The sequence below is a fragment of the Elephantulus edwardii genome, unplaced genomic scaffold (genome assembly GCF_000299155.1).
Source record: "Elephantulus edwardii isolate Elephantulus edwardi_28Jun2011 unplaced genomic scaffold, EleEdw1.0 scaffold00023, whole genome shotgun sequence".
Lineage (NCBI taxonomy): Eukaryota > Metazoa > Chordata > Mammalia > Macroscelidea > Macroscelididae > Elephantulus > Elephantulus edwardii.
In genome coordinates, this window is record NW_006399773.1 from 8,358,945 (window position 1) to 8,385,425 (window position 26,481).

The following is a 26,481-nucleotide window of genomic DNA, read 5'->3' on the forward strand; positions in this document are numbered from 1 at the left end:
AGCAAGCAACAAACCCTGGCGAGGTTGTGGAGAAACTGGAACCCTGATTCACTGTTGGTGGGAGTGTAAAATGGTGCAACCCCTGTGGAAAGCAGTATGACGCTTTCTCAAAAAGTTGCAAATAGAGATACCATTTGACCCAGCAATTCCACTACTGCAAAGACCTTTGCATAGTCAATAAAGCACAAATAAACATTTTTCTGGTATTTCTTTCTTTCAGCCGGGATCTATCTGATGTCAGCAATGATATCCCTGATGCCAGGGCCCCTTCTAAATCGTGCTTGAACTTCTGATAACTCCCTGTATATGTACTGTTTCAGCCATTTTTGAATGATCTTCAGCAGTATTTTGTTAGCATGTGATATCAGTGATATTGTTTTATAATTTCCACATTCAGTTGGATCATCCTTCTTGGGAATAGGAACAAACATAGACCTCTTCCAATCTGTTGGCCAGAGAGCTGTCTTCCAAATTTCCTGGCATAGACTGGTGAGTGCATTCAAGGCTCCATCTATTAATTGAAACAAGTCAATTGGCATCCCATCACTTCCTGGAGGCCTATATTTTGCCAATGCTTTCAATGCACTTTCCACTTCTTCTTTCATTGCCATTGGGTCCTGTTCATAGGTAGTTTCTGAAATTTTTCAGTGTCAATCAATTCTTTTTGGTACAGTGACTCTGTGTATTTCCTCCATCTTCTTTTGATGTTTTCTGGGTTGTTCAACATATTGCCCATAGTATCTTTCAACATTGTAACACAATGCCTAAATTTGTTTTTCAGTTCTTTCAGCTTGATAAATGCTAAATAAGTTCGTCCCTTTTTAGTCTTCAATTCCAGGTCTCTGAATATTCCTTTATAATGAGAAAGATTAAAAAGTAAACTGAAGGTTTTAAGCAAAACATTGTACAAAAGAAAGCAGACATACCAAAAGAAACAAAGAGGCAAAAAAATTATTCAAAAAAGTATTTAATAAAATATTTTTTTCAAGATGTTACTATTGTTTCAAAAGATCAGTAAATGGATCACTGACAGTATTGATCAGTAAGAAAAAAAGAGGGAAGAAAAAACCTCGTAAGAAAGAATTATAGAATCAATAGATATTTAAAATAAGTTATTTTATGGAAATATCAGAGTCTTCAATTATTTAAGTTAGATAAAATGGGTACTTTCTTAATAATATATAAAGTAAAAATATTTATATAAAACAATTAAATTAAGAATGTCATGAGTTAGTCATCATTTGATGTAATCTTAAAAGACAGCCTTTCACCAATATAATAAGTTTTTCTGTTAAGTTCTAGAACATTTTAAAGAAAATATTATTCATATCCATTCTCCACCAAGTTGGAACATAAAATTAGAGTAAAAAAATAAGAATATTTAATGTATCTATTAATAATTTTTACACATATAAGATAATGAAAGTACAAGGAAAGAGAATTATTTTCTTGTTTATTTTACTTGTGTAGGTGCAAAATTTCTAAAGACAAATGTTATCATTGTTGTGTACCATGGAGTTGGAACTGACTCCTCACTGACCCTCCAGCAGGTTTTCAGCGGCTGTAAATCTCATGAAAAGAAGTGACCCTTTTTCTTCCAAGAAGCAGTTGGTGAACTAGAATTGCCTGTCTTTGGGTTGACATTTCAATTCCTTAGTACTAAACCACCGGAAATCCTCTAAAGATAAATAGGAATAACAAAGAATTCTTTTGTTGTAGACATTGGCTCCAGAAAAAAAAGGCTTTTGTTAATTTTGAAATTCATAAAAGAATATTTATTATCCAGCAACATTCAAACTGAATAAAGAAAATTTTAGATATATTCTTTTTGTGATATATTTAATAAGCAGCACATCTCTGGTGGTTTGAATCCACAAGTAGCCCCATGAAAGATGGATGGGCAATCTCCTCTTTTGAGATTTACAGGGTTTATATACCCATTGGAAAGTTGTCTGTGAGTAACCTTGCGTTACCAACCCAAAGAAAGAAATCTATTTATATGCAATTTAAGAAAAATAGCCATACGAAATAGATTTCTATACAGTAGAATAGCTATATGAAATAGGTGAATGTGACATTATCTGCAGATTATATAATATTTTTTCTAGGGGGGAAACAGAAGAATAAAAAAGTAAATATGTAGAAATAGTAAAATCATGCACCAGATATGCCAGATTCAAGTTAGGTAAATTAAAGTGTCAATCAACAAATTCTAGACCAGGAGAATTCTAGAAAAATAATTGAAAGAAAGAATAAAAAGAACCCTGGTCTTCTGGTTTTAAGAAGTGTCAACCCAAAGACATGTGGTTTGAAAGAATAAGCTACTCCAGAAGAGAAAAATGGTCAGTCTCTTCTCACGTGATTTACTGCCCCTGAAAATGCACTCAGAGTCCAGTTACCAATTATTTTCAACCAACCTGGTGGTACATACACTAGTATGAGGTTGTTATTGTGGCTGTTGCTGCTGCTTTTTTTTGGTTCCATTAACTCCAGTGCAACTCATGATGACCAACCCTATGGATAAGAGATGTGGGTACTCTGTGCCATCGTCACGCTCTCTGATACACTTGAGGCTGCTGCTGCACTGTGTCAATCACTCTCAACTTAGTCTTCCTCTCTTTCACTGACTTTCCACATTTCCAAGTGTGATATCCTTTTCCAAGGAATAGCCTCTCCTCACAACATGTCACAAATATAAGGGATGAAGTTTTGTCATGTTTGCCTCTAAGGAGCGCCCCAGCTGTACCCTTTTCAAGACGTAACTTTTGTTCTTTCTTCTGGCAATCCATGGAATGGATATTCAGTGCTCTTCTCCAACACCAAAACTCAAAGGCACCAATTCTTCTTCTGTCATCCTTATTCATTGTCTGCCTCTCAGATGCATAGCAATTGATTGAAAAGAACATGACTTGACTCAGGAACACCTTAGTCTTCAAACTGACATAGTGCTTTTTAATATTTTGGAGAGGTCCCCGACAGTGGACTTCCCCAAAGCAATATGTCTTCTTATCTCCTGACTGCTAGTACCAAGGATGTTGATTAAGGATCCAAGCAAGACAATATCAGTAACAGTTTCATTCCTTTCACATCTATCATGAAACTGAAGGCTGGCCCAGTGCTAAAGATCTTTGTCTTCTTGATGTTAGCATGCAATCTATATTGAAAAGTGTAGTCTGATATTCTGAAACAAGTGTTTCAGGTCCCTCTCATTTTCAGCAAGCAAGGCTGTGTCATCTGTATAGTGCAGGTTGTTAGTGAGCCTTCCTTTGAGTTTGATGCCACATTCATTTTCACAGACTCTGGCTTCACAAATTACCTGCTTAGCATACAGATTGAATAAGCATGGAGAAAGGATACACTTCTCATGCACATCTTTCCTGATTTTAAACTATGCATTATTTCCTTGTTCTGTTAGGACAACTGTTTCTTGGTGTAGATACATTGTTCACATGAGTGCAATTAAATGTTTTGGGATGCCCATTGGTTGCTGTTAGTCGTAGTTTGTTGTGATCCACACAATTAAATATCTTTGGATAGTCAATGAAATACAGATAGACATTCTTCTGATAGTCTCTGCTTTCAGCTTAGATATATCTGACATCAGTAATTATAACTCTGGTGTCATGTCTTCTTATAAACCCAGCTTGTACTTTTGGGAGTTTCCTGTCAATATACTGTTCTAATTGTTTTTAGATGATCTTCAGGAATACTTTTTTATATGTGGCATTAATGACATTGTTTCATAATTTCCATATCCTGTTAGATGATCTTTCATGGGGATAGGAACAAATGTGAGTCTCTTCCAGTCAAGTTTCCTGGGATTGACTGATGAGCAAGTCAAGAGTTGAATCAGTTAGTTTAAAAATGTCAATAAATATTCCACGTATTCCTTATTTTTTACCATTGCCTTCAGTATAGCTTGAACTCCTTCCTTAGTTACCAATTGTTTTTGTTCATATGTTTTTTTCCTGAAATCTTTTTTGTGTTGAAGTTTTTGGTTAGGTGACTGTGTATTTCTTCAAATTTCTTGTAATGTTTCTGAGATCATTCAAGATTTTGGTCATTCAAGAATCAAATTACATTTTTCCCACTCAAGAATTGCAATTCAATTTTGCCCATTCAAGAATTGCAATTTGTGGCTTGAACTTTTTTTTTTCATTCCCCTCAATTTGAGAAAGAATTCTTCCCTTTTTATTCGTTGGCCCCAGATTCTTTGCACATTTCGCTTTTTCTTCTCAAGCTGCCCTTTGAAATCTGTACAGCTCTTCTCTTTTACTTCAGCATGCCTTCTCTTTGTTTAGCTTCTTAATTCTCTAATGCAATTTTCTTCTGATTTCATTTTGTCTTTTTCTTTCTCCTCAATAATGATGTTTAGCTCTCTTCATGGATGATACTCTTGATTTCATTCCACAACTCCTCTGGTTTTCTATCATTGGAGATTAATGCCTCAAACCTGTTCTTAATTCAGGTGGAATAGACTCAAGCTCATATTTTGCTCCTTGTGGATTTGTTTTAAACAGCTTCAGCTTCAGTTTGAACTTGAACATGAGTAATTTATGATCTGATCCACAGTCAGGAAATGGTCTGGTTCTGACTCTTGATATCGAGATTCTCCAAGTATTGCAAGGATTCCTAAACCAGTCCTTCAAAAAGACTAATGATAGAGGGTCAGTGAAAGAGAGGAAGAACTTCAACAGGTGAATTGACACAGACAGTGACTAACAATGGTTTCAAGTATATCAGAAATCATGAGGATGGTGCAGGGTAAGGCAGAGTTCAGATTTGTTGTGTAAAACTCCACAACACCTAACAAAATTATGCATAAAGTAAATGAGAACATGGTAGGAAATAACAGGAAAATTGAAAATCTTCTGAAAAAAAAAGGTTAATCTTAAAAACCAGATATTCTTTGATAATCTTGGATTGGATGGCCTTATATAAATTTGGCAATTATCTTCAATTTAAATTTAAAAAATTCTGCATGTTGTTGTTGTTGTTATGTGCCATCAAGATTCTTAAAATTCATAGCGATCCTATGCACAACAGTCTGAAGCCTGCCCTGTTCTGAGCCAGTCTCACTGACTCTGACACACCTACCCTTATTGCCCCAGTTACTGTATCAATCCATATCTCAGGGGTCTTCCTCTCCTGTGCTGTCCCCCCACACTTCAGAGCATGATGTCTTTCTTCAGGGATCGGTCACTCCTAGGCACATGCCCAAAGTATGTGAGACAAAACTTCAAAATCCTAGTCTCCCAGGAGAAACTTGACTTACCTTCTCCAAAACAGATCTTTTTGTTTTCTTCGCAGTCCATGGTATGTTCAAGATTCTTCTCCAGCACCACAACTCAAAGACATCAATTCTTCTTCTATCATCCTTCGTCATTGCCTAATGCAAAGCAAGTAATTGTGAAGAACATGATCTGGATTAGGTGTACCTTATCTCTAGACTGACATTGGTGCTTCTCAGTACTCTGGAGAGATTCATGACTCTGCAGAGGTCCCTGACAGCAGATTTTCCCATTGCAATTTGTCTTTCAATTTCCTAACTGCTGGTGCTAAAAGTGTTGACTGCAGAACTGAGCAAACTGTAATTGTTAACAACCTCAATTTCTTCTCTATCTATCATGGTGTTGCCAATTGGCTCAGTGGTGTGAATCTTTGTGTTTTTGATGTTGAGCTCCAATCCATATTGAAAACTATAGTCCTTTGACCTTCCGCAGCAAATGCTTCATCTTGTATTATCTGCATAACGTAGGCTGTTGATGAGACTTCTTCCAATGATGAATCTTCCTCCAATCTTGATGCCACGTTCCTCTCATAAAACCCAGACTTCCAAATGATCAGTTCTGTGTATAGATTGAAAAGGTGTTGAGACAGGACACGTCCCTGATGCACACCTTTCCTGATTTTGAAATAGGCAGTGTTTCCTTGCACTTTTCTGAGGTTTGTTTCTTGATCCAAGTTTCACATGAGCACAATCAAGTGTTCGGTAATTCCCTCAAGATTAACCACAATTTGTTGTGATCCACACAGTCAAATGCCTTTATATAGTCAATGAAACACAGATGGTTATTCCTCTGGTACTCTTTTTTTTTTTTTTTTTGCCAAGTTTCATCTAACATTGGCAATAACGCGTCTAGTGTCTCTTCTAAACCTAGCTTGCATTTCTGATAGTTCTATGTGAATGTACTGCCCCAGTCAGTTTTGGATAATCTTCAGCAGTGTGTATCCACACTCTGTACTGTCTTTTTTTTTAAATGAGAATGAAAACGATCTCTTCCAGTCAGTTGGCCAGTTAGTTGTCCTTCAGATTTCTTGACACAACTTGATAAGCACGTCCAGGACAGTATGTTGAAATATGTCACTGGTATTCCATCAATTTCTGGGGCTTTATTCTTTGTCAAGTCTCAGAGCAGACTGAACTTCCTACCTATCACCTCTTAATTACCTCTTCATCTTGTAGTTTCTATCACTTGACATATTGAAGAAAATAAAAAATTTATTTTAAAAAAAAGTCTGTTAATATATAAAGAAGAACAATAAAATTATTTTAATAGTTATTGATGAATATTGATGATAGACATATTTCTAATAATAAAATTAGAAAAAGAATATTGTATTTATGCAAATAGATACAAACATTATATAATGTTAAAGTAATATTCATACGTTTTAAGATATATGTCTTTGATAAAATTTATTTCATAATTAATTGAGGAAAATCAGATTTTTTAGAAGATAGCACAGTAAAAATTGGGACAGGATTATAAAATTTGGGCCAAGATAAATAAAACTGAATCCTGAGAGGAAAGGTAACATTACAAACTACAGATAAAAATACAGGAAGAACATTTAGTTATCAAAGAATATAACTAAATAAGTTTTTAAAAGTTAAATTTATTAAACTATAAAGTTCAAACTCATCACTATTGAATTTCAATCAACTCATAGCTGATACTCTAGCAGATATTCAGAGTCTGAATTATACTGGAGGAGATTACTCATCTCTTATGGTAGATTTGAACTGCTGACCTTTGGTTGGAAGACCAACTCTCTACCCATTAGTCCACTGGAGGTCCCTGAAATTTATAAGGCAGTGCCTAAATAAATCTATTAACTTATTGACTTATTGATTTTGTTTCTTTGCGCTGCATTCTAATTGATCATTGTAGTTTTTATTATCAATATTCATGGTCTAAATTATATCCTGTGACTTTTTCAGGCTTGTTCTGAGTTCGGTCTCTGACTACTTTGCTGCCATGTTTACAAGTGATGTTTGTGAAGCCAAGCAAGAAGAGATCAAGATGGAAGGCATAGACCCCAATGCCCTCTGGGACCTTGTCCAATTTGCATACACAGGTACTGTAAATAAATTATAGTGATGTTTTCCTTTGAATTTTGGCTCATTTCCTTGGGTTGAAGAAACTTTAAAGAAAATGATAATAAAACTTTAAAGAAATGATGATAATCCTAAACTCTTCTATTTTGCTGTTAAACACTACCTAATAGGAAAATAATAAAACTAGGATTCCATTTGTTATTACCATAATATAGTACCTTTCCACAATGGAATAAATTGGTATATCAAAATCAATAATTAAACTTGGAAAAAGATCAGAGAGGATATAAATAACTAAGATTTTAGTTTTATGCCTATACTTTTTCAGAACACTGGGAAGGGGGAAAAAATCCCACTAATTAATTTTATTTTTTAAAATCAGGATTTAAGCCACGTTTCCCCCCGTTATATCATTTCAAGAACAAAATGTAAGCAACACGTGTAATGTGGACTTGTCAAACCTAGTTGACCAGGAAAATTACTAGCTTGAAGCTTTCATTTTCTGATCTACTGGGTTGACATTTTCTACTTTAGTACATTCTTATGTTTCTGTCAATTCAACAAATATTTACTGAATGCCTTTCAGTCTTCAAATTGTAGCTGTGTAATAAATCTAGAGACTGTATTGATGAAAAATCCACATTTCTTCCCCTCTAGAAGCTCACAATCCTAGTGGAGAGAAGAGTCACACATAAAAATCTGTTTTAACAACAGAGATTCAAATGTAGTAAACCTACTGTTACTGAGTTGATTCGGAGTAACAGTGACTCCAGAAAAGAGAGTAGAATTGCCTCTCTCTTTTCTGAAGGCATACATTTTTGCAGAAACTGATTGCCTCTTCTTTCTCATGAGGTGCAATTAATTCTATGCTACAAAGATTCTCCAAAATGAGATTAAAAACAATGCAAACTCACTGTCATCTAGTTAATTCTGACACAAGAGGAAACACTGTCAAGTTTCCAATGCCGTCAAACTTTGCAAGAGGAGACAGTTCACACATTCTCTGCTCAGTGCATCTGGATTTAGATTCCTTTGAAACATTTTACTGACTTCTCAGAAATGGAAGAGTTGTTATAAATAACTCTATTCCTTATAGCTAGCGGGGACACAATAAAATCTTGTGAGAGTATTGAAGGTAAATATCATAGGTTGTCACTGCCACAATGGGCTCTTGAGTGTCAGGCAGTGTGAGGAAGGGACTGGATAGAATGGGATTCATATCTTTTGTGCATAAAGTCACTATGAGTTGCGCTCAGCACAATAGCACCTAACAACAACAGTTTCTTTATACATCATTTTTATCAAAATACGATGTGATTCATGTTGACTGAAACCTCCACCATGGTGTAAAATTAAGAAAGACTACATTTAGAGCCAGTTTTATAAAGTCAGATTTTGCCTTGTATTTCTGCAGGATTTTTGGTAACAGGGTACATGGACATAGTATTGTGAAGATCATCCTCTGACTGGAAATAGTAGACACTGTTATGACCAGTCATTAGCTCTTACCACAAGAGATGGTACTGTGATATATGATCTTTAGGGAAATAGGAGCTGTACTACTGAAGATCAACAAGTCACTGACCCTGTGTCATCAAAAGGCCCTGGAATCCTATACTAAGATTAGGGGCGGGGGGGGGGGGTTTTTTTCTAACACTAACTTGTTGTTATTGTTGTGCATCAGAGTTGGAACCAACCAATAGCTGACCCTCCAGTGGGTTTTCAGAGGCAGTTAATTGCATGGGAAGGGATTTCTCAGATTTGAACCTCGTGCCTTTGAGATTGCAGTGCAGCTCCTTGCCACTAGGCCATCAGAACATTAATCTAATACTCAATAAACTTAGCCTCTTTATAAATGAAAACAGATGTGTTCTGGATGCTGACATTTTAAGCAGCAATGGTGATAAAAAGACCTAAGCATTTTCAGCTTCAGTAATCTTTAAATAATATTTCACTGGATTATTGTTGTTGTTGGGTGCCATCAAGTTGAACAAAAGATCTGAACCTATTCCTGTCCTGGGTCATCCTCTCACTTCCTGACACACAAGAGCCCATTGCAGCAGTCACCATGTCAATCTACCTGGTTGAGGGGCTTCTTCTCCTTCGCCGACTTTCCATCCTTCCCAACATCACATCACTCTCCAAGGAATAGCACCTTGTTGCAATATATCTGAAGTATGTGAGGTGAAGCCTCATCATTCTTACCTCCAAAGAGCATTCTGGCTGCATCTTCTCCAAGACATATCTGTTTCCTTGGTCATCCATGGAATGTAGTGCTCTTTTCCAACACCACTGCTCAAAAGCATCAATTCTTTTTTGTCATCTTTATTCATTGTTCAGGTCTTGGATACATAGCTAGTAATTGGGAAGACCAGGGTCTGAATCAGATACATCTTAGTCCTCAAACTGACATCACTACTCCTCAGTAATTTGGAAAGGTCCCTAACTGAAGATTTCCCCATTGTAATGTGTCTCATAATTTCCTGACTGCTCATACCAAGGGTGTTAACTGTGAATCCAAGCGAGAGATGAAGCTGTTGACAGTTCTAATCTCCTCTCCATCCATCATGACACTGACTATTGGTCCAGTGGTAAGAAGTTTTGTTTCCTTGGTATTGAGATGCAACTTATACTGAAGGCTGCATTCCTTGATCTTCTGCAACAAGTGCTTAAAATCCTCCTCACTTTCAGCAAGTAATGTTGTGTCATCTGCATAATGCAGGTTATTGATGAGTCTCCAATCCTTATGTCACATTCCTCTTCATGGTACCATTGGATACAAGCTGAAAAAACAATATAAATTGAGCATTGGCATCTAAATCAAGTGATAGCAAGCCTGGTCAATTTATTGTTTCCTGGAAAGAGAAGAATTATGGGACAGCTAACATTTTAGGAATCCCTTCAGGAACAGAAAGGCATAGAGCCAACACTTAGAGTCTCTCTGCCTTGGCAGCCTTGCGTTTCTCGTGTGCAAAACTAGGTCAAAAGATACTCAGAATTGTGCTGCATGAAGTAAGAAGGTTTTTCAAGGCTCCCTGCTGAATACAATGACCCAGATTTTGGCTCCGCTTTTTTAGAGGACAGACAGGATCCAAAGCGGCCTCTCAGCTGTCCTGTCATTGTGGCCTTTGCTCCAATGCTCTTATCTCCCTTTTGGTTGATAAATTTCTAATTATTAGTTTACAGAAGTGTGCTAGGCAAGAAAATTACTTCTATTACTTTATCTTTTGCTATATAGAATATAAGAAAATGTGACAATAGAAGAGATCAATTGAGTAATGGTATCAAAGAAGGAAAAAATAGGACAGATAGCTGTGTATCTGTCTATTTAGCTGGCTAGCTGGTTTCTGTAATTTTTCTTCCTAATAGCTAAAAAGAAAAGCATCCAGATGGGAGGAGAATGGTTGAGCAGAAATATATGTAGTGTACTTACAAGCTGAAGATATTTTCTTAAGTTGTGAGGCTTACATGCTTCGAAAAAGCCTTGCGTAGCAGATTAATTTCATTAATTTAGAAATTAAATATAATTAGGCATTATTGTCATGACAGGAGTCCTGAACCAAAGCTGTGTAGTGGACTGGACTTGGGGGGAAGGATTGTATTACAATGAAAGCCTTTTTCTTTTACTTTTCAAAGAGAAGAACGAACTGGAGGGGAGGGGTGGCAGGGAGAAAAGTGCAACAATGAATGAATGGAAATAAAAAATCTCTGCAAATTTTCATTAAAATTATTATTAATAATAAAAATAAATATAGTGCAGTTTTTTAGATTAATTTTTTATGAAAATAAGTTTAAATAACTATGTTGGGGTTTTTTGTTTGTTTGTTTTGGGGCTTTTTTTGAGAGCTAAAAAGCCACTTTATTGAGGGGGCTCCCAGGTTGGATTCCTTGGTCTGGGGTGAGAGACAGACCAGGGGAAATTAACTATGTTGTTGTTTTATGTTGTTAAGTCTATTACTTCTTGTAGTGATGTTGTGTTGTTGTTGATTGCCTTCAAGTTGAGCACGACCCATAGAGACCCTATGAACAAAAGGCCTGAAGCCCCTCTACAACTATTGACATTTATCAAAAGTCATACAGTTTCCGGAGGCATGTTATTTAGGAAGTGGATGCCACTCCTCCTACCACACCTGTCATAGTATGTTATTGTTGTTATGTGCCATGGAGTCACCTGCGATATATAGCCACCCTATGTACCTGAGCCAGTCTCACTAATTCTGACACACCAACCCAAATCACCCCAGTTACTATATCAGTTACTATATCAATCCATCTTATCCAGGGTCTTCCTCCACTGCACTGTCCATCCACCCTTCTGAGCATGATGTCTTCTCCAAGGACCTATCTCTGATCACATGCCCAAACTAAGTGAGGTGGAGCTTTAAAACCCCAGCTCCAAGGTTTCACCCTCACCAAGACAGTCCTTTAGGAATCACAATAGAGTAGGACTTCTTCATAGAGCTTCCTAGACTAATCTTTACAAGAAAAGATCTCGATTTCTTTTCTCCCACAGACCTGTTCACTCATTTAACTCATTGCTATCAAGTCAGAACTGACACGTAGCTGACCCTTCACTGGTTTCCAAGTCTGTAAATTGCACGATAGGAGATTGCCTGTATTTCTCTCCCAGGGACCCGCAGGATATCCAAACCTTCAAATAGGCTTGACTTTTGGACTACTGCATTTCCTCATGGGTTAGATCACTTGTAAAGTTGACAGTGGGTTCAAACCTGTTGGCATGTCAATTATTAATCATGTCACCAAGATTTACTTGGCAATTGTAGAGTTTATAAATATTTAGTGAAGAAAAATTATTTATTTGAGTTAATTTAATACAAATGCACAGTGATACTTGGGAGGCATCTTCCCTACCCAGCCTGTCTTTTTCCTCCTTTAGCATATCTGAGTGAGGATATCTAAAATGAGAGAACTTGGGAAACATCTTCTCTACCCAGCCTGTCTTTCTCCTCATGTAGCATATCTGAGTGAGGAGCTCTGAAATGAGAGGACTGGCGGAGGGTCAACTAATTCCTAAAGTAAAAGTGATTTTACCACAGAAAAGGGGAAAATCAAACTTTATACCAAATAATGAGGTAGGGCATATTTTAACATTTCAAAAGGAATAATAATATATTTTAAGGAAAAATATAATAATAAAAAAGAATATTTAGAAATATAGTTTTCTATTTTATATTAATTAGTATATACTAGAACAAAAATAAATATAATAAAGAAAAAAGGACAGTTTATCAAGAAAATATTTTTGCTAGCATGAAGCATTAAGATACAATTACATATATTACTTTCTTTTGAATCATACTTAATGTACAACACTAGAAGGAGGACTTACACTGGTATTTTGCACTATTTATTGGCATATACTATAGGGTAAATTTGTTCATAAGTTATAATAGCTCACAAACAGGATAGAAATAAAATAGTGTACTAATATTATTGGTATTGTTGTTGTTACTAGGTGCAGTCGAGTTGAATATGATTCATAGCAACACTGTGAATGACAGATCTGAACTTTTTCCTATCCTGTGTCATCCTCACACACACTTGAACCAATTGCTGCAGTCATTGTGTCAGTTCACCTAGTTGAGGCTCTTCCTCTCTTTCACCAGCCCTCCACTTTGCCAAGCATGATGTTCCTCTCCAAGAAACAGTCCCTCTTAGCAACGTGACCAAAGTATGTGAGATGAACCTTTGCCATTTATGTGTAAAACGAGCATTCTGACTGCACCTTCCAAGACACAATTGTTCATTCTTTTGGAAGTTGATGGAATATTCAGTACTATTTCACAATAATCCAGTTCAAAGGTATCAATTCTTCTTTTACCATCCTTATTCATTATCCAGCTCTCAGCAGCATTCCAAATATTTGAAAAGACCATGCCTTCAATCAAGCACACCGTAGATCTTAAAACTAATGCATTGCTCTTCATTAATTTGACTGTAGAATTTAACGGTGTAATACATTTCCTGATCTTCTGACTACTGAAGTCAAGTGAATTGATCATAGATCCAACTAAGATGAAGTCATTGACTGTTTCAGTCCATTTATCATCATTTTGCTCATCAGCTTAGTGGTAAGAATTTTTGTTTTCTTTACACTAAGATGCAATTCATACTGAAGTCTGCAGTGTTTAAGCATCAGCAGCAAGTGCTTCAAACCCTTCTTACTTTCAGTAAGCAAGTTTGTGTCATCAGCATAATTAAGATTGTTGATAAAGTTTTCTCCAATCCTCATGCCATAGTAATAGAACTAATATAAATGGTGTTGTTGTTGTTTGGTGCCATCAAGTTGACTATGATTCATAGTGACCCTGTGAACAGTGGGCCTGATCCTTGCGCTAACAAGTACCATTTGGCATATATCTAATATATTCGAGTGCATTGTTAGAGTCATCTCTTCAACCCAACTCTTTGAAGACTTCTTCTCTTTCAATTATCTAACAATATCATTAATGTCACATGCAACATCTTTCCAACCATGATGTTCTTAACCAAGGACTAGCCCTTCTTAACAATATGCCCAACATATGTGAGATGAAGCTTTACCATCCTTTCCTTCAAGGAGTGTCCTGGCTGCACTCTCTTCAAGGCATATTTGTTTGTCCTTTTGACAGTCATGGGATATTCAGTATTGTTCTCCAATACTACAACTCATGTTGTTGTTGTTGTTTAATGCCGTAGAATCGTAGACGACTCATAGCGACCCCATGAACAAACAGCCTGAGCACTGTTCGTACATAGAGTTTCCGGAGGCAAGCCATTTTGGAAGTGGATGCCGCTCCTGCTTCCAGGCTTGATTTAGTTGGGAAGCTCCAGCCAACACTGTCCGCCACGGGTGCCCATTACCACGATTGGCACATCACTGTCACAGGCTTCAGCATCACAGCAACCACGAGTTACCTCTGTACAGCAACGCACAGACCAGTGCAATACCACCTAGAAGAATGTTTGACAGGAAGACAATTTGAACTCATAGGCATTGAAGAGTCTCCTGTCATCCTTAGTCACTGTCAAATTTCAGATATATAATAAATAATTGAAATGGCAGTGGCTTGAATCAGGACACCTTAGTCTCTAAACTCATATTATTGCTTCTCGACACTTTAGTGAGATCCTTAAAAACAGATTTATCCAATGCAAGACATCTTTTAATTTCTTGACTGTTAGTGTCAAGGATGTAAGCAAAACAAAAGAATTGACTATTGGAGTTTTTTCTCCAACTTGGTTGGTTGACCATGGGTGAGGATTGTCATTTTCTTAATGTTGAGATATACTTCAGATTGAAGGCTGTAGTCTTTGATCTTCTGTTGCAAATGCTTCAAGTTCTCTTAGCTTCTGACACACAAGGTTATGTTACCTGCATAGCGTAAGTTGTTGATAAAAAAATAAGACCCAGCAATTGATAGTATACCAATTGGGGTATTTCAGCATACACTTTCTGCCTTGGATGTGCTCACCAGTTTATGCTAAAAATTTGGAAGACAGCTACTTGGACAACTGACTGAAATAAATAGATATTTGTTTCCATAACTAAAAGAGGTGATATAGCTGACAAAATGTGGAAATTATCTAACAATATCATTAATGTCACATGAAAACACAGTCTTTTTTGAAGATTATACAAAAATGATTGAAAAAGTCCATTTATGAAGCACTTCTGGAAATTCAAACTGCACATAGAAGAGGCTATGACATCAGGGATATCATTGCTGATGTTAGGTAGACCTTGCCTAAAAGCAGAAAATGTTGTTAGGTGCTGTATAGTTGAGTACAACTCATAATGAGCCCATGAACAAAAGATCTTAACCCTGTTCGATACTTTGCCATCCTCACACTTCTTGACACGCAAAAGCTCATTTCAGCAATTGCTTTATCAATCCACGTGGTTGAGGGTCTTCTTAATTAACCCTCCACCTTTCACAGCATCATGTCCTTCTGCAAGGAATAGTCCCTCTTAACAACATGCCCAAAGTATGTGAGGTGAAGCCTCATCATTATTGCTTCTGAAGAACACTCTGGTTGCATCCTCTCCACAACATATTTCTTTGTTCTTTCAGTAGCCCATGGGATGTTCCATGTTCTTCTCTAACACCACACCTCAATGGCATCAATTGTTCTGTAATTTTTATTCATTGTCCAACTTTTAGATGCATAGCAAGTGATTGGAAAGACTGTGGCCTGAATCAGACACACCTCAGTCCTCAAACTGACATCATTACTCCTCAATAATTTTTAGAGGTCCTTAACAGAAGATTTTTCCAGTGAAATACATCTCCTTATATTCTGATTGCTGGTACTAAGGGTACTAATTGTGGATACCAGTAAGATGACGTTGTTGACAGTTTCAATCTCTTTTCCATCCATCATGATATTGCTTATTGGTCAAGGGGTGAGAATCTTTGTTTTCTTAGAATGATATTTATTTGTTGTGTGTTTACTATGAAAAGGCATTTAACTGTGTGAATCATATCAAATTTTACTTAACATTGAGAAAGATAGGAATCACAGTACACTTAACCATACTCATATGAAACATATACCCAAACCGATATGATTTTGTGCAAACAGAGCAAGAAACAATGTATGGTATAAAATTAAGCATGCAGATGGGCTATATATTTTCTACATATAAATTCAACCTGTATGCCAAGTAAATAATATGAGAGGGTGGGCTTTGTAAAGAGGAGTGTGAAATTAGGTCTGGAGGAAGATTTATCAACAATATGAGATGCCACTCCTACACTTTTCATTAGATTTTGAACAAACATTTTTAGAACTTTGTCTTGAATTTTCTTCATGGTTTTTCACTAAGAAGACCGAATATGGTCTTAGTCATTCAGGGAAAGCACAGGTCCATTTAAGCAATTATATGTGGAATAAAGTAGTGCGCTTTCACAACTAATATCTTAACTATAAGATTTCAGTACTTTATTAAAACCCAAGGAATAAGCAGTATAAGGTTCTATATAATTATTTAAAGAAATAAAATTGCAATAAAGTTCACAGCATTTGAACAAATATTGCATGAGGAGAGACAAAGTAGGTACCAGGACATAGTAAAACATAAGTTTAGACAGATAAAAATGACATAAACCTTTGTACAAATTTGGTAGTAAATTGAATTACTGGGTCTAAAGGGGACACAAACAAATAAACAAACACAAAACTCTTCATTTTTATTTTTTAAAAGAGTGGCATGCATGTAGTGTTACCTGTTTGACTGTACTAACAATTATATAGGAAACTATGGTGGCATAGTGGGTAGGGAATTCCACTACCAATCCAAAGGTGTGTGGTTCAGATTGACTAATGGCTTTGCAGGTGTAAGATGGGGAATCTCCTCTTGTGCAATTTACACACTCTACTGTCTTATCTATGAGTCAGTTCCAAATCAATAGCAATAAGAGAGAGAGAGAGACAGAGAGAGAGAGAAAGAGAGAGAATGAATAGTTGTATACTGTTAAACTATCTAAAAATAAATATTTCAGACACATGGCTGTAGATAGCAAAGCCACTGTATTATAGTTCATGTGACATAGAAATAGAGAGATAGAGAGCTGGGACATTTTTCTTTAAATACCATCTTTGATTTGATTCTACATAATATCTATAAAAGCAAAGAAAAAGATTAATTGTGATATAGTTTTGCAGAATCTTCTTTTCAAATTACTTTTAAGAGATATATAGAAATGTAGAAAGTCCAGGTTATACATTTTATAAATTACCAAAGAGCTTATTAGAATGGCTAAGAGGGTGTGGAAAAGAAGTGGCATCAAAATTGTTTTGAGAATTTTATGCCTGATATTTTTAGTAATTACTGACAAGAGCATGAGATAAATCAGGACCTTGTTAATCTCCTATAAGAAATTTAAGGAAGAATATTACTGAAAATAATGGTGTCTCAATGGTAGAATTCATGCTGTTGGTACATGCCTGCAAGTTGGCTCTGATTGGTAGAGACCCTATAAATAACAGATCCAAGCTTGCCAGACTCTGTGCTATTTTCACAATCTCCTCTGTGCCTAAACACAGACACTGTGTCAGACCGTTTCTTCAGGATATTCCTTTCTTTCCTTACCAAAACATGGTTATTTGTTTGCAAAGGTTGTGTACTCTTGATAACACACCCCAAAGAGTGAACAATGATGGCTTACCACCCTGATTTCTAAGGAGCACTGTGGATCACTTCTTCTAGGATAGATTCGTTCTTTTGGAGGTCGATAAAATATCCAATACTTTAAAATAATATTGTAGTTCTTTGGTATCAACTCTTCTTCAATCTTTCTTTGTCAATGTACAACTTACATATGGATACATATGATCTATGATGCCAATAACATTAGTCATGACAAGCCCATTTGAGTATTTTTAGGTTTATCAAGTCAAAAACAAAATAATTGTAGTAGCTAAAGTTTACTGCAGATTTGGTTCATACATCCTGCCAATATAATACTGACTCACTGTAAGTGGAATTAGACTGACAATTTAAACACGATAAGACCTAATTTTGTCCATCTTGCTAATGCCTCAAATAAACATCATTTTTATTACCTAACTACTATGTTCAATGATTTCACATGCAAGCAAGATTCTACTGAAGATTATCCAAAAACGACTAGAACAGCACATCAGCAGAGAATTGCCAGAAGTCCAGGCTGGGTTTAGAAGGGGTCATGGTACTAGGGATATTGTTGCTGATGTTAGATGGATCTTGGCTGAATGCAAGGAATACCAAAGAATGTGTATCTGTGTTTTATTGATTATGAAAAGGCATTTGACTGTGTGGATCATAACAAACTGTGGCTGACTGAGAAGAATGGGAATCCCAGAACATTTAATCATGCTAATGCGAGACCTATACTTGGACCAAGAGGCAGTAGTCAGAAGAGTACTGAATGTACCATGGACTGCCAGGAAAACAGATTCATCTTGGAGAGGATTAAACCAAGCTACTCCTTGGAGGCAAGGATTCTGGGGCTTCGTCTGACATACTTCGGACATGTTGCCAGGAGGAATGGGTCCTTGTAGAGGGACATCATGCTTGGGAGGGTGGAGGGACAGCGCAGGAGGGGAAGACCCTCTATGAGATGGATTGATTCAGTGACTGGAGTAATCGGGATGGGTGTGTCAGAGGCAATGCGGTTGGCGCAGGATAGAGCAGGATAGAGCAGGGTTTAGGGCTGTTGTGCATAGGGTCGCTATGAGTTGCAAACGACTCAACGGCACATAACAACAAGAACAACAACTACTATGTGGTATGCCCCTTATTAGGATATGGGAAACAATATGCCGAAAATCATCATGTCTTTGATTTTAGGAAGCATTCAAATATAGGTCTTATAATAAGTATGTTTGAATACCTTTTTTTAGTGTAACAATACTTTTTTCAATATCCATCTCAATTATTTCAGCCTGGACTTAACCTCTAAACTTCATTCAGAGGTGGTTTTTTTTTTTATTTGTAATTAAAACGAAATTATTGTTTCATTTTTACTACTGGTTTAATTCAAGTACCATAAATTATGCAAGCACATTAGCAGAATATTGGTCTCAAGCTTAAGGCTATTACTGAATGGCAAAAGTCTGTTCTCAGTTTAAGAAATTGAGCTATTAAGGACTGATTTTATTTATTACCCTTCTCCTTAATTTGAAATACTGGTTTCAGCAATTTTCCTAAGATGGTAAAACAACCTGTAAAACTGAATAACTATTCCTCTAAAAATAATAAATAATTTTATACATGACTATTTTTAAGAGTTCCACTATAAGATCACAGTACAAATACCAAACTAAAATTTACTAAATTAAATGACAAATTTTAAAATTATTTAAAACATAGGCAATATTGAATCTTCAATTTTGATTCTATAGTATTTAACAAATTAGTCTAACTTGAATTGTCTTGGAATCCAGTGGGACACAAAACGACCTAGTGTAAAATACATGTCAATGGAGAGTAGCTTCCTGTACCACCGTTATGATACTGGATTTCTAATAACCAGTAATTATCAATTAATCTTGAGTGCTTGTTTTATAGGGTTAAAGCTGTAGAACCATCTGAATTGATTAGTACATAAATTTGAATAATAGTCCACATCCTTCCTTGTATGCATATGGTTATTATTCTATCACTGATAACACTCTTGAATAAACCTTGCAATGCCCTTTTTGATGATGAATGCAATACCATTTCTCTTCAATTTATTATTCCTAGCACAATACTTTGTATAATTCTCTGATTCATCATGGCTAGTGCCAGTCCTTTGCAGCCCACTAATGCTTAAGATAATGATTTTTATGCATCTCATGTCTCTTTTGACAACTTCTCATTTCCCTAGGTTGATTTTCATGCATTCCACAGTCTAATTACTAATCCATATTTGCAGCTGTTTCTTCTCATTTTAAGTCATGCCACATCAACAAATGAAGGTTCATCAGTAACTGAAAGTCTTGAAAGCTTTACTCCATCCTTATCCTCAAAGGCGATTCTACTCTGAGGAGGCAAATCTCCCTATTCACATTTTGAGTTACTTCTTGCCTGAAGGACTCGTTTCCCAACACTATATCAGATAATATTGCCCTGCCATTTCTAAGATTTCCACTTCTAATTATTTTAGCACTGGGTTACCATCCTGCCTCCTAGTCTATTTTAGTCTGGAATATCTGCTGGAATGTATCTCTTATACAGATATTTCTAATACTATGTGACATAGGTTCTAGCATGACAGCAAAATACAATCGGGCACAATACAAAAAGTCAGCAGCTGTATATATGCCTATGGATGCTTTTCTATTTTTTTACATGTGGGTGTATGCATTTATACATGCATGTTTATGTATATGTCTATGCCTTTATGTTGTAGTTGCTTAATTATTTCAGAGTTATTTGCAAACATCATGACAATTCTCTCCATAATCCTTCAACATTTGCCATCTAATGATAAGGACATTCTGCTACATCATCATAAAAACACACTAAGGAAATTGATACTATAGTATTTGCTAACATACACATTTCAATTTACCCTGGCTTCTAAATAATGTTTATATATTTTGAATTCTAGGTTTAATCAAGGTTCATGTATAATGTTTATTTACTGTCTCTTTGTAGTCACTAATCTAACACATCACTACTGTTTTATTAGTTTGCTGTGCTGTGAAGACTTGCTGGAAAGCCTGTATATTAGTTTCCCCAGGAGAAAGATTGGTAATACTAATGTTTGCTGGTGTTGCTATTGTTCTTAGGTGGCATCAATTCAAATACTACTCAATGCATCCTTTTAACAACCAATATGAACTCTGTCCTATCCTATGCTATCCTCAATCTCTGACACGCTCAAGGCCATTGCCACAGTCACCCTGTCAACCCACCTGGTTAAAGGTCTTCTTTTATTCAGCCTATCTTTCCAAGCATAATGTCCCTCTCCAAGGAATAACCTCTCCTAGCAACATGCCCCAAGTGCTTTATCATCTTTGTGTCCTAGTAGCACTCTGGTTGTGCCTTCTCTAAGACATATTGTTTTGTCTTCTCGTAGTCCATGGAATCTTCTCCAACATCACAATTCAAAGGAATAAATTATTCTTCTGTTCATCCTTCTGTCATTTTCCACCTCTCAGATGCACAGCAAGTGAATGAAAGACCATGAGAGTTTACAAAATCCTATATGATAGTGCTATTCTGTCACAGAGTGTCACTGTAAGTAAAAAAAGTCCCTCAAAGGCATTTAACAACAATCTGGAATATAGTAATTTTCTCATTTATGACCTTTATATTTGTGAATTTCAAAGACAGTGTTGTTGTTGTTTTTGTTGTTTTTTGTTGCAGTTGAATCGAGCATGACTTATAGTGACCCTATGAACAAAAGATCTGAACCCTGTTTTATCCTATATCATCCTCATGTTTCCTGACACACAGAGCCCATTGTAGCAGTCATCCTATCAGTCCACTTGTTTGAGCCTCTTCCTCTCCTTCACTTATCCTCCACCATTCCCACCATCATATCCTTCTTCAAGGAATAATCCCTCCTAGAAACATGTCCAAAATATGTGAGTCAAAGCCTCATCATTCTTGCCTCCAAATAGCACTGAAGCTGTATCCTCTCCAAGATGTAACTGTCCATGCTCTTGCCCAGCTATGGGAAGTTCAGTGCTTTTCTCCAACACCACAGCTCAAAAGTGTCAATTCTTTTTGTTATCTTTATTCATTGTCCATATTTCGTAGCTAGTATTTGGAAAGACTATGGCCTGATCTGGACACACATTAGTCTTCAAGCTGACATCACTACTCTTCAATAATTGGAAAGGTACCTAATTGCATATTTTCCCAGTGCAATGTGTCTCCTTATTTCCTGACTCCTGGTACTGAGGGTGTTAACTGTGGATCCAAGCAAGATGAAGCTGTTGACAGTTTCTATATCCTTTCCATCCATCATGATGCTGCCTATTGGTGCAGTGGTAAGAATCTTTGTTTTCCTGACATTAGGTTGCAGTGGATACCAAGGGCTGCATTTCTTGATCTTCTGCAACAAGTGCTTCAAGCCCTCCTTACTTACAGAAAGCAAGGTTCAAGGATAATAATTTATATAATTTTAAATTACATTTTTTCTAATATTTACTAATAATTAATTTTGATAAGGACATCACAAAAAATATTGTACTCTTTTTAACGTCTTATATAAGGAGCTATATAATGTTCATATCTCTCATAACTGATAGTACTTCTTTTGCAGGTTGGTCTGAAATAGTGTCGACCAGATTTCTTCATCTTAATGGAATGTATTTCTTTGTAATTAATGTTGGGTTGTTTGATTTTTGTTTTGTTTTTCGTTTTCTGGGTTTTTGTTTTGGTTTTTTAGCTAGAACAAGCTTTCAAAAATCGTGCTTGACCCTTAACATATTTAATAGATAAAGAGCCCTGTGTTTTTTTGGAGTTTTTAAAACATATTTTCATTTATTTGCATACAGTTATTTATAAACCATAGACAATATGTTTCACGCATATACATTGTTGAGGTATGACTTTTATAGCTATTCAATTGGCCCTTTTCTGGTTTTCAGCTGACTTAACTGCAGACATATGATCTCAGAAATCATCAACAGCTGTGGGACTAGAATAAGAGAAAGTGTGCTTCCCACATTGAGCAGACCACTTAAGTGAGATAGGAGCAAGACCCTTGTGAGGGTTAGACCCTGGTAAGAGTAAATCCTGGTGATAGTGGAGTGATTGTAGCATTGTTGTGAAGAAACTGCAATATACACCTGGGAATAAAGCCCCAAACCACAAAGTTCACAAGAGACAAACTTGAATTAAGCTTAGAGGGCCTAGTCTATGGTATAAAAAGACTGCCAAATACAGCCAGAAATGCACAATCTGAAGAGGATAACATTGAGAAATGTGGATATTCTAAAGATTAAATATTGTGCTCATCAAAACACTTTTCCAACAGGATGAAAAGAAAACCTACTGACTGGCAGCAAACATTTAGAAATACCAGCTTATATAAAGGTCTCATAACAAAAGCTTACAGAATACTCCTGGATCTCCATAAGAAAAAGACTGATAATCCAATTACAAATTAGACAAGATACATGGGAAGACTTTTCAAAGAGGCGGACATCCAGATAGCCAACAGACTAGAAATGCTCAAAATCACTGGCAATAAAATAGATGCAAATCAAAACCACAATGAGATACCATCTTACCCCAATAACAGTGGCAAAGTTTAGCAGGGTAGCAAGTAACGAATGTTGGAGAGGATGTGGTGAGATAGGAACTCTTATACATTGCTGATGGGATTGTAAAATGATACAAGTATTTTGGAAGGCAGTTTGGTATTCTTAAAAAGGCTGACCATGGAAATTCCATATGGCCAGCTGTTCCATTGCTTTAAATATACCCTGAGAAAATTGAGGCACAAACAGAGGCTTGTACACTAATGTTCATAGCAGCAATTCACCATAGCAAGAATATGGAAACAGCATAAATGCCCAACCATAATGGAATGGACTGAGGAGTTATGGTACATTCACACAATGGAATACTATGTATCACACAGGAGCAAAGATTTTGTAAATTACAATCTAACATGGGATAGACTGGAAAGTGTTATGCTAAGTGAACTAACTCAGTCTCATAAAGACAAATATTTTATAAGAACATCATTGTAGAATGTGTACAAGGATCCAGGAAGGGGGAGGTGCTCAGTCATGGGGTCACTCAGTTTGATGGGTGGAGGGAGGGGTAGGTAAAGGAAAGGGGAAAGATCTTGTGTGAAAAACAATGTGTATGAACTTTGTAAGTAAACTAGTATAAATTTTTAATCACACACACACACACACACACACACCAGAAGACTCCTGAAATAAAGACCTGAGTTAAAAGTTTTAACAATCTTAACAGATTTGACAGATGATGAAAGGAAACGTTGATGGCTGCACTGAAGCCTAAACCTGGATTAATCGAGGAATTGTGTCTTGAAATCTGGGATAGAACCTGGGATTGTATTGAGTGATATTCTTTGCCTCTTGTATTTTCTAACTTAATTCCCTACTCTCAGTATCACAACTGTGAGTAAATTCTGTGAGTCAACAATGAATGTTGGACTCAATGCTTAGTGGATATAGTTTAGGAGCATGAGAGGTGTCATGTCTGACTTGCTATCTGTTCGCTGCTATGGATACTATTAATGAGGAGGGAAGTTCCCATTTATGAAGCTAGTAGAAGTCAGACTTGGCCATTCTCATACTGCATCTGCTCCTTTTGCAATAGTTTTTTATGCAATCTTTCAGTTAAATTGCTTTAGTAATGTACATTTATTTTATACAATCATTCATATATAATGTATAATTTTTCTATAAAAGGCTATAGTCCAAGTTGGCAACAGTACACAATTGCTACCAGGAAGCTTCAGAAATGTGCTTGTAGGGAACTCAACATTCCACCTCTGAGGTTTTAGGACAAAGTTACAAAGCTAATTATAATGTCTCCGCCACATGCCCCTCATCCCCCTTCCATAAGATCCAGCAAATATGGGCAAAAGCTACTAGCTTTGATTTCATGGCTAGCATTCTCAAGGTCAGCTCTGGCTAATGTCAGGGCCCCGGTTCTCTGCTGCAGCTGCTGCTCTTGGAGGCCCTAACCTGAATAGCACAGCAATCTTTAGTCCTGAAGGATTCACACTCTGCATTCTCTACTTTTTCTTTGCTTGTTGTGAGATTCTCAACTGCTGCTGCCAAATTCACTCAATTTAAGGGAAAGACTAACCAATCGTCTTGTGAATAGACCAACATACCTCATTTACATGTTCCCACCCATTCATGTGGCAAATAAAGCTCAATGAGCAGGAAAGCCAATTTAAAAAATGAACTTATGATACCGAGAAAACAACCTAGCTTTTCTAGCCATTAAAAGAATTCATTTCCCCTCACAGTCCCCTTACTAATAACTACATTTTTGACAGCATATAAACCAGCTAATCATGCCTCATATTAATATCCCAAATTTAGATAGCTAATTTTGGATTTACCCATCTCTATCAGATGAGTTCTGTGAAGCATGTCCCTTTTTCTGAAAATTCTTCTGTTCAGTTAAGAAACATTGAGCATCTGCATTCACAAGCAATGTCCAGTCCAGAGCAAACCATCAGATTGCAGCATGTAATCATAACAGTAAGAAATTGCAAAGATCATGGATCAGGCATGCCTTAGTCACTAGACTGATATCCTTATTCTTTAGCACTTTATAGAGAGTTCTCTGATAGTAGAATTCCCCAGTGTAATTTGTCTTTTTATTTCCTGATTGTTAGTGTCAAAAGTGTTGACTGTGGAGCCAAGCCAGCTGAATTTGTTAATCTCTTCGCCATCTATCATGGTGCTTTCAGTTGACCTAGTGGTGGGAATCTTTGTCTTTTTGATGTTGAGCTTCAATTTATATTAAAGGCTACAGTCCGTGACTTTCTGCAGCAAATAATTCAGGTCCTTCTCAGTTTTGGCAAGCAAGGTTGTGTCATCTGCATATCACAGGCTGTTGATGAGTCTTCATTCAGTCTTGATGCCACATTTATTCCTCCTCCTAAAGCCCAACCACCTCAATGATTTATTCGGCACAGACTGAAAAGGTTGGAGGAGACTGGACACATCCCTAGCATACTACTTTCATAAGTTACGTATTAAAAATTAATCAATAAAATTTAAAGAGTGTTAATTGCTATAAAAGCTAGATGCAAATATTATCTAAGATTTGAATTCAAATTGTAGTAAAAAGTCATAAGGGAAAATATCAACAAGTTAGAGGAATAATAGATTAAATACTACGGATTAAAGGGTGGTTGTTCAAAATGGCTTTCTTGGCCATTAGTCTTGACCTTCATAACATGACTGGGTGGGAAATTGAAATAGGATGTGTATAAATTAATTATTATGGAATTTGTGAGCTTTATGCATCCACTAAGTTTAAGTTGTTCAGATTTATCAAGGCCGGAGACTCCTGTATCATTTCGATCAGAACCGATGTGAAAGTATCAATAATGGCAGCAGAGAAACAGACACAGATTTGAGACACAGATTACTCAAAACAGCTGCTCCAAGAAACCAGAGTTAGGGATTTTCCTCCAAGCTTGCTAGAAGATTGATATGAAACAGCATAATCTGCAGGACTGAGAGAACTTTGTAACACTGACCTAATGATGAAACTGAAGATCAAAGGGCCTGAAATATGTGTGAGAAACTTTCTGACCGACTGGTGTTGGAATTAGCAGAAGTAGATGCGAGAGCATGGAGGCCATGCTTGACTTTATGAAAACTGGTTTAATATTGTGGATATTGCTCATGAGTACTCGAATTCTTTTATGGAATTAATAGAGATCAAATTCACCAGCCATATGTTCCCCACTCTTGAAGTATGCTATTTGTTTCCTTAAAGTTATCAATATTTTTATCACATGATATAATTTCATTTTTTATTATTATTGAATTTTATTAGTTTTAATGAACATTTACAAAAATTTTGAGTTTTCATTCATTCATTTTCTCTACCCTCCTCCACAGTTCATTCTTCTTTTTTCTCCCCCTTCAATGTCTGTTTTAATTGTCCAATTGCCACAGTGCTTGTCAAAGCCAGTTCT

General features: G+C 36.4%; 1 protein-coding gene across 2 annotated transcripts in view; it reads left to right on the top strand.

Moving 5' to 3' along the window:
• Positions 1-26,481, top strand: part of KLHL1 (kelch-like family member 1) — a 544,822-nt gene that overhangs the window by 196,579 nt on the left and 321,762 nt on the right. For both annotated transcript variants that reach the window (XM_006882715.1, XM_006882714.1), the window contains one exon: positions 7,226-7,362. In XM_006882715.1, the coding sequence (XP_006882777.1) occupies positions 7,226-7,362 (137 nt within the window). The remainder of the gene's footprint in view (positions 1-7,225; positions 7,363-26,481) is intronic.